Genomic DNA, 8,952 nt, shown 5'->3' with positions numbered 1-8,952 from the left:
ATTATTTAATTTTAGGATTTTATTTTATTTATCTTTATTTATCTTCAATTAAATGTATTTATCTTTTGGGAGTTTAAGTAGGATTAGACTATCTCCCCTAGTACTATAAATACGGGGTGAAGTGACTCAAAAGGCATCCATCTTTTTTGTAAACACTCTCTCCCCAAAAGTTTAGGCTTTTGTTCTTCTCATATTTCCTTTCAATAAAATCTCCATTTTTATTTTATTTATTTTCTTTTCCACCACAACCATGAGTCACTAAACTCATTTAGCCGAAGATTTTAGATATTCTCTAAAAAGGGTTCTTGAGGCTTAGAGTCTGTACTTAGCCTCCTCACCGAGAATTCTTCATTTCTCCGCACTACGGGGCTGACGCTTTCGTCTATGTCCCTTAAGAAGTAAGCTTTTCAACGTATGCAAAGGCGGTCGCTTTGTATGTTTTGGGAAGGTTGCATAGTCGGTTTGTTAGCTTACTGCGTTAGAGGTTTGCGAGCCCAAGAGACAAAATGGCGCAGGATTCGCCATTGAGAAGCGTTGATCTAGCATAAGATGATCCCACAGAAGCGATTGTTGGCTAGAGTCAAGTTTCACTAAATTGTAAGTCTAAATCCTTGGAGCTGGTGGTCGTAGGCGTTCTCTTCCACTATAACTGGCTTATTCGGTTTGGGAAGGATCATCTAAAGCCGATGATTGAACCTAAGGCGGAACGAGACAACTAGAGGCTAGAACCTCCCATAAGAATTTCCTTTCGCTCAACTCTATTTTTAATTTCTCGAATTTTCGATTCAATATTCTTAATTCTGTTTTATTTTATTTTTCATTTCAAGATCCAAACCTTTAATTCTGTTATTTTCTTATTTTTTTACAGGAACGCAGGTTTTCTTAGGCAAGATTCTGCCTGGAATTTCACGAGACAAGATATTGTGCAAATCCAGTCCCTGAGGATTTGACCTTACTTCCCTTTTACTATTCTTTTTAAGGATAGGATATTTTTGGTGCTTTCAAGGACCGCATCACCCGTGCATTGTTTTTCTGTTGCTATTTTGTTCCTTTGAATATTCTTTTGGCTTGTGTTGCTCCTATTATATAAATTGGTGCTTTGGAGAAATTCTGTGAGAATCATCACTTTGTGGGAATTAGGCTAACTTAGGCATATTTGAAACGAAAGAAACACCTAAGACCACACGAATTGTAAAACTAAAAGTCTAACCCCGTGACACATACACTTGCTTGGAGAAGAAATTGAGAGCTTTAGCTAATAAGGAAAGCTTACTATTGAATCAATTGGTGATTGAATAAAAGGTCTGAACGAGGCTTCACAGACATAAGACCATTATGTTTGAACTATGTAAAAAAAATTTGGTTGTGTTGCTTTTTCTCTTCTTGTTTTCATTACGCAACCTTTTTCGTTCTAACTGTCGTTATAACAAACTCTAAGCAAAGTTAAATAATCATATCGTAGACTAATTAATTTTAAATTTTGAAGTTTCTTGATATATTATATTATTTATACATTCTAAAAAATATGATGTGGCATGATATTATTGGGTTTCTTCAAAAGTGAAATTATAAGATTTTAGTTTGTTGAATTAAATTTCCTTTCATTAACTTTATTATTTACATTTTAAAAAATTAATTTTTTTTTTTACGATTAAAGCTTACTCTTTTTAAGCTTATATTATAATTTAAGAGGGAAATTCAACCCTATATGAAAAAAAAAATTAATCCTGGCTCTTTTAAATTGTGAAAATACTATATGATAACTGTATTAAAAATATTTGATGAAAGTTGAACCTTTTTTCTAAATGTGTTAAAGCATATATTATATGATTGATTATAAATATAAATTTTAAAAATGTAAATAATCGATATAAATAAGGGAGATAAAATTAATTAGTTTTCCTCCGTACTTGTATGCATTGCTACCTTTCAATTAGACTTCAACCATAATATATCCGAAAAAAAACCCCATAGGAATTATTATATGTTGTTCTATTCTTTCTAACTTTTATTCTTAGTTGAAATTTTACGTAAATCTACTTACAAATCAAGATAGGAAAATGAAATTATAAAAAATGGGCAGGTGGTCAGTCTGACGTGAGTGGGGAGACCTGAGGGAGTCTTTCAAACTTTTTACAAATTGAGTTGCTATCTCTTCATTAAGCATTTCTTGTTTTTAGTTGAAGTGCTGGGTTTGAATCCTTTGATGTAGTCAGAGGAACAGCGGCAAGAGCTTGAGAAACGGAAGAGGTTCGGACCGATTGTGGGGGAAATGTTGCAGCCAAGGATGCGAAAGGTGAACGCGACATTAATAAAACTTGGCGAGGGAGGCCAAGCATGTTAAATCTAGCTTGCATGATCCCAGGCATTAGTGAAGTTACGGATGGAAATTGTGTTGCTGTGGTGCAGCCTAGACCCATTTGCATTCCCATTCCCATGGCCATGGGAGAATAACCACCCAATTGTCGTGCATTTATATGTTGCATTGACGAAGCTGGTAACATCATTGGAGGCATATAAACGCCAGCAGTTCCCATTGACATCATCTGTTCCAAATCCAAGATCCCATTGTTAAAGGTCTTATTTGACACCTAAAAGAAACCATGTTTTATACAGTAATCGAACAACTGATTTACCTGGACTTGGAGCTGAAGCGTTTTCAAGTAATCAATTGCTTCATCAAGCATTGAAGCTTTATCCACCTAAAAAAACCAGTCACAAAGAGCAATCAAGAGGAAGATCCAGGTAGATAATTGTCGAAACTTTGGAACAAATTATTAAGCCTTCGTTATTAAGGAGATGACAGCGTGATGAAGGATAATTTGCTGACCTTATTACAATTGGGAATGAGCTCTTGCAATGCACGCATCTTTTCATTGATTTTATCCCTTCGCCTCTGTGACCCAAAAATCAGATTTTAGTTTGCTTTTTCAAAGTACTAAATTACTTTTGTTTTTGTTTTTAATGGTTGGCTGTGCATACCCTTTCACATAGCTTGTGAAGTTCAGATTTTCTCTTTCTCTTAGAGCCTTTGCTTGGCGTTGCTTTTGTCGTCTCATGAGCTTCTTCCAATTCATCATTCTGCACCATATACGAGCACCCTTTAAGCTTGGAATCAGTTAAAAAGCTGTCGATTTAATTAAAGCTAATTGAAAAATATCTGTGAAAGCTTTACATACATCACTGAGATCAGTATCTTCGTATCTCCTTTCAAAAGTGTTAACTGGACAATTTGAAGCCCCACGCGAGCACACTGAAGACGATGCAACCTTTTGCTCGACAACTTTTCCTTTCATGATTGTATTTGGTGCCAAGCCTGAGGATGTACCACCAACCCTAGAAGAAGGAAGCCTCATATTATCGTTAAAGCCAACGGCTTCGGACTGCTCATCAGGAACAACCCACTCCTTTTCAGGCTCATAATCTGGTAATATTGGCTTCATGGATTTTGCTTCTTTTGCGAAAGGAATAGATCTGGCGTTGGCTTCTAAATCATCATCTTCTTCAACAGCTAAACCTGAAGTGCTCCTTGGTATTGTTACACCACAGCATGGAATCTGGTTGGATTTAGGAAGAGCTGGAGAGTTTAAGAAGATGGAAAAGTTCGCCCTCTCACTTTTCTCATCGATCCTTGAATATTTGTCCTTTGATCTCATAAATGGAATACAAGTTTCGGGTTGTGGCTGTGGTAGTTGGCTATCGTTATTCATAGTTTGTTGAGGAATCTCGTGTACGAGCTCGGGCACGTCCAGCACGTTGCTTTGTTTAAAATTCTTGTATTTGTTTGTAGGAACAATATTGGAATCTAGGAGTTGCTGATCGTAGCATTTTTGGTCGGCTTCCAAGGCAACATTGAAACCATCCTCGAATAGTAGTTCCCGGTACCCAGTTTGCAGAGAAGTTATGTAATTCTCATGATGATGATGATTAAGGCGATTCGTTTTAGTGATACTGGATAAGGGATCGCCATACGTACTAGTGGAATCTGCAACCCCGTGCTTTGATGTATTCACCGTAGGGGTTTCTCCTTCATGTTGAATTCGAGCCTTAGAAGATTGAGAAAAATAACCAGAGCCTGGGAAATTCTTTTTAGGTATCTTCGACGACAAACCTCGAATCAGATTTTGATCATTCTCCCATGCGTGCTCCACGAAATTTGGATCACACCTGCATTAGAATTTAGGAACCTTCATTAATAACCTAAAGAAGAAAACTGTCAGAAGAAACACCTTGAAAATACATTGTTATAGCTTGAAATATATATATACATACATGGATGATAAATTAGGGAAGAGGGTTGTGATCCTGCGAGGGATTGATTCAGGGGTCTGTTTTTCTGCCATTGGAGGATGATATCCAGAATGCGTTTCGAGTTACTTAAAAAAAAAAAAAGAGAACCCGAGAAGTTCAACGGTTAACCCGTCCTTAATTTACTCCTTTTGGTGTTGCAGTTGAATACGTAGCCTTACTAAGTTAAACCTAGACCAAGAACACTCGACACTGAGTTAAGAACATCAAATCAAATACTGCAAAATAGAATGAGTGGAATTCTTAAGAAAAATATTTATAAAACAGTAGTGATAAGACGATGAGGCATCCACAACATTGAAGGTTGTCACTAACCTTTAAATATGTTCTTGGCCCACATTTTGTGCCCCACTACCTAAAAAGATAGGATTTTTGAACCATTATCATTTACTGCCAAAAGAAAAAACATTACAAAAACCTTTTTTCTTTTTTACGAAATAGTCCGTTTTTACTTATTAGAATATTCACCGTTCAATCCTGACTATTTAATAAAAAGATATCGAGGATGATACTTATTTTAAAATATAATATTATTTATCTTAAATAAAATATTGTCAATTAAGTTTTTATTCATTTGGTATCAATATTGTTATCACTATAGGAGGGCGTGAGTTCGAATCCTCTGTAACGTATTGTCCGGGTTAGGGAAGGGCTAAATGCACTATAAAGTTTATCATAATGTTTTTGCAATTAATGGAAGTAATAGAATATGCACGATATAATTAAAATGTAAAATATAATATTAAAATAAAATTTTGAACATTTAATGGAAAAATTAATGTGTTGTTGTTGTAAATAGCACATGTAAAATTTTTATTAGGTTTTTAAAAAATAAAAAGATTAAAATACACTCGTATAATATTAACTTACTTTAATTACGAAAAGATATATTTAATTTTCTTAACTAAGTTGGTGACACCAATTCAGTCAAGAGCTTAAATAATAATAAAGATATATAATTGGTGAAGGTAATAAAATATGCATTATCATTAGATAAGTTTGTTCCCCTCAATCCGGAGTCTCTATCATCGTTGGTCAATTTACACCACCGCGTTAGCAAAGCTGGGCACTCCATTCATTAGATAAGTTTGTTCCATCCTTTTTTATCCATTAGTTGTATGAAATTCTTTACTTAAACTCTTTGCATCCTTTATGTAGGCCGAGATTTCAGATCTATCTTCCTCATCCATCTGAGCCTTCTTTACCACAGTCAGTAAATCCTCTTCGACCTCCATCACCCTTATACCTAGATTCAAATCCATCAACATTGCTTGGATGCAAGCCAACGCTTTAGTCGCAAACGCCTAAAGTATGTTTTCGTTAATCACTATTTTCGAGTCTATCACATATCCTCTTGAATCCCTAATAACAATACTAGAACATGACCTCTTTTCTTGATTTCTATATGCAACATCAAAATTTAACTTAACGCATGGGTTTTTCGGTGTCTTCCATTACTCAGTCACCTCCCTCTTCTCCGGTAACTTATTGCTTAGATTATCCAACTCCTTAAGATAATTCTTAATAAAGTTTTCAGTGACTAATCCATCTTTTTTCTCACTTTCGTGCACCCATTTTTTTATGTCCATCCAAATTGCCCTTAGAGCACATACAAATACTCTACACTGATTTTTCAAATTCTGTTAAAAATATAGGCAATTCATTCTCTATTTCCCATGTCTGCAATAGTTTGAAACACATGTTCTGTTGTTTCTACCTCCTTTGTAATTTGACAGTCATGCATCACATGTTTTGTTGTTTCTGTTTCCTCTTTGCATCTAGTACAAACTGTCGTTCCAATCAGCCTTTTGTGACGTAGATTATTAAATGTAGGAAGAAAATTACAGGCTATTCTCCATGTTATAATTTTTATTTTTAGTGGTTGATTCAGTAGCCATATTTTCTTATAAAGATTCTCTCTCGTGTTCTAATTATAACTAGCATTAAGATTTGTGAGTCATTGTACTAGAAGCTTGTAACCACTACGAACAGAGTACTCGCCCGATGCTTTACCTTTCCATACCCTATGTTCATTGTATGGACATCGTGCCAATGGAATACGAAGAATTCTTTCTACATCCCTTTAACTAAAGGTATTGGTAATTAGATCAACTATCCATCTTTTAATAATAAGCTCTATCAAATCAGCTACTAACTTAATATCCTATAGACTAATTAAATCTTGTATTTTGTAGTCCACACTTCCCAGTACCCAAGCATCTTCCATTATCGAGATAGAAGTCCTTATACTCACCTGCCAGCACAAGCCCACCTGTAGGAGACCCTTGGTATCCCACACACTTTGCCAGGTATAAGAAGGCAAATTACTTAAACCTGCATTAATAAAATCTGTCAATAGATAAATTTTTTTTCCTTTAGGGTATTGTCGAAACCACCTTTTTTTTGAAAAACAAAAAAGTTTAGTAGTCGACTTAAAAACGAAAATTGGAGTCGCCACCGATCTTTTAAAGAGGTGTGATTAGATCACCTTGAAAACGATTTTAGGTCTACGAATTTTGAGAAAATAGGTTCGGGAGTCAGTTATGCACGAGGAAGGGTTAGCACCCTCATAACGCCCAAAATTGGTACCGAATTGATTGTTTAACGTCTTAGTGTCGAGAATTTGAAAAGATTTTAAAATACGATCCTTTCCATTTTATTAATGTTGATTTTATAAAAGATGCTTGGATAAATCGAGGCGAATGCTAAAAGACCTTATCGTCTCAGAGTAATAAAATTTCATGCCCAATACATTAGGACACGACATTTTTAGTCCTCGAGAATAAGCTTGTCTTTTGATTTTCAAAACTCTTGTAGTGAAGTTAAAAAGGGATATTCAATTATCTTAAGTCAGATGAAAAACCGAAACCCAATACGTTAGGGCACGATTCCTCAAAATTCCTAGCATTGAATATTGCCCTTATTTTTTTTTTAAAATCTTCATTTCGAGAAAACGACATGTCACATCCAATACATTAGGACACGACGTATCGAATTTCCGAGAATGAGTTTTTATTTATGTGTTTTGATTAAAGAAAATTTTCAATTATTTAGATTCAACGAGGAAAATTGGAACCCAATACGTTAGGGCTCAATTCTCTCGAGGATTCCAAATTTCGAGTATTGCGTTATTTTTGAAAAAATTTTGAATAAAAATGTTCTCGATACTTGAATGATATTAAACGAAACTTTTGAACGAATAAAGCGCAATGGATTAACAATATACAATACGAAACGATAATTTGTGAACCGAAATGTATTCTAATGAACTACGAATAATTAATAAATACATATAAGCAATACAATACGCATAAGAGCAATAATCTCATACCATATATTATGCTAACATTCAAAGACTAATGAATCTAAAGTCAATCAAAATACCAAAAAAATTAACACAAATGAAATTGCACAAGCTCTTAAAATAATTTAAGAAATATGAAAGAATGAAAATTATAGATTTAAAATAAATAATATTTATGTACGTGAAAATTTGAAATAAATCAAAAATATAGTTAAAAATAAACACTACATAAAATAATAGTATCTAAATAAATTTTAAAATAAATATTATATGAAAAAAGAAAATCAAATACATAAAATAATATATTTATTAATTTAAATAAGTTATGCATATGGAATGAAAAAAACTTCGTGTAAATAATAGTATATAGCAATATATATATAAAAATAGGTAAAGAAAAATATAACTAAATATAATAGTATCAATAATAATATGAGTAATAATAATAATAACAATAATAATGAAAATATTAAACTAATCAAAAAGAAGCAAATAACACAAAAAGAGGACTAAATTGCAACTAAAACGAAATTAATCGAGAAATAGTATAAATAAGCAAAATAAGGGCCACTATGCAATGCGCAAATAATATGGGGCGCCGAGTGGGAAATATCCTGCTTCCCAAAACGCTGCGCAGTAACATGGACCCAGATGAAATCAACAACAAATTATGCTGCTCAAAATTAAAGAAATTAAAAGGATCGAATTGAAACATAGAGCAAAATAAGAAGGACTTAGCCCGCAATTATCCCTCTCTATACCAAAATGCGCGGATCTAGCCGCGGTTGGATCGGGTCATCGGGTATGTCGCTAAACGGCGGCGTATCATGGCCACTGCTCAGGCTCTGAACGACGTTGTTTCTTTAGTCAAAATAAAGGCTAAATTAAGCCTAAAATCAGCAGACATTTGAAACTCACAAATCAACCCTAAAAAAAACTAATCCCTTCCCCTTCATGCGCCGTTTCAGACTCAGCTGCTCGAAGGCTCTCCGATCCCACACCCGATCTCCGATTACGACGAAGAGGGCGAGGACTCGGCTTCGCAACAAAGGTAAAATCCTTCACTTTCCTTCCGTTTCCCTTTCTCAAACAATAAATAAAAAGAAAAGAAAAAGGATCAGAAAATTATAAAAGAACCAGAGAAAAGAAACTCGAAATCACCTTTAAGAAATTACTTTTTTTTCTATTGCTTTTTTTAGAATTTTTGATACAATCTCCATGTGTAAAAAAAAAACCCTTACAAACGTTAAGAAATTACCTTATATAGCCGAATCGAAAAGAAAAATAAATAAATAAATCAAAATACATCTATTTTTCTCTGCCATCTTTTCCTATTTTCT

The 8,952-nt window shown here is 34.0% G+C and overlaps 1 protein-coding gene across 1 annotated transcript; it reads right to left on the bottom strand.

Annotated features, from left to right (window-relative positions):
* Positions 1-1,884: 1,884 nt before the first annotated feature.
* Positions 1,885-4,601, bottom strand: LOC107912232 (uncharacterized). Its single transcript, XM_016840315.2, has 6 exons — positions 4,273-4,601; positions 3,180-4,167; positions 2,983-3,081; positions 2,831-2,896; positions 2,637-2,702; positions 1,885-2,546 (listed from the first exon to the last, which is right to left on the bottom strand). The coding sequence occupies exons 1-6, from the start codon at positions 4,341-4,343 to the stop codon at positions 2,160-2,162; spliced, it is 1,677 nt and encodes a 558-aa protein (XP_016695804.1). The 5' UTR covers positions 4,344-4,601; the 3' UTR covers positions 1,885-2,159.
* Between the last annotated feature and the right edge of the window lie 4,351 nt (positions 4,602-8,952).

The sequence above is a fragment of the Gossypium hirsutum genome, chromosome D11, assembly GCF_007990345.1.
Source record: "Gossypium hirsutum isolate 1008001.06 chromosome D11, Gossypium_hirsutum_v2.1, whole genome shotgun sequence".
Classification (NCBI taxonomy): domain Eukaryota; kingdom Viridiplantae; phylum Streptophyta; class Magnoliopsida; order Malvales; family Malvaceae; genus Gossypium; species Gossypium hirsutum.
The sequence above is the reverse complement of the archived record's forward strand: the minus strand, read 5'-3'. Positions and strand labels throughout refer to the sequence as shown.

Bases quoted from the DNA above. Each gene is read 5' to 3' on its own strand.
- LOC107912232 (XM_016840315.2), bottom strand. From the start codon at position 4,343: ATGGCAGAAAAACAGACCCCTGAATCAATCCCTCGCAGGATCACAACC. The intron at 2,897-2,982 runs GTATGCACAGCC...TTTGGGTCACAG, and splicing joins TTCACAAGCTATGTGAAAGG to AGGCGAAGGGATAAAATCAA. The intron at 2,547-2,636 runs GTAAATCAGTTG...GATTTGGAACAG, and splicing joins CGCTTCAGCTCCAAGTCCAG to ATGATGTCAATGGGAACTGC.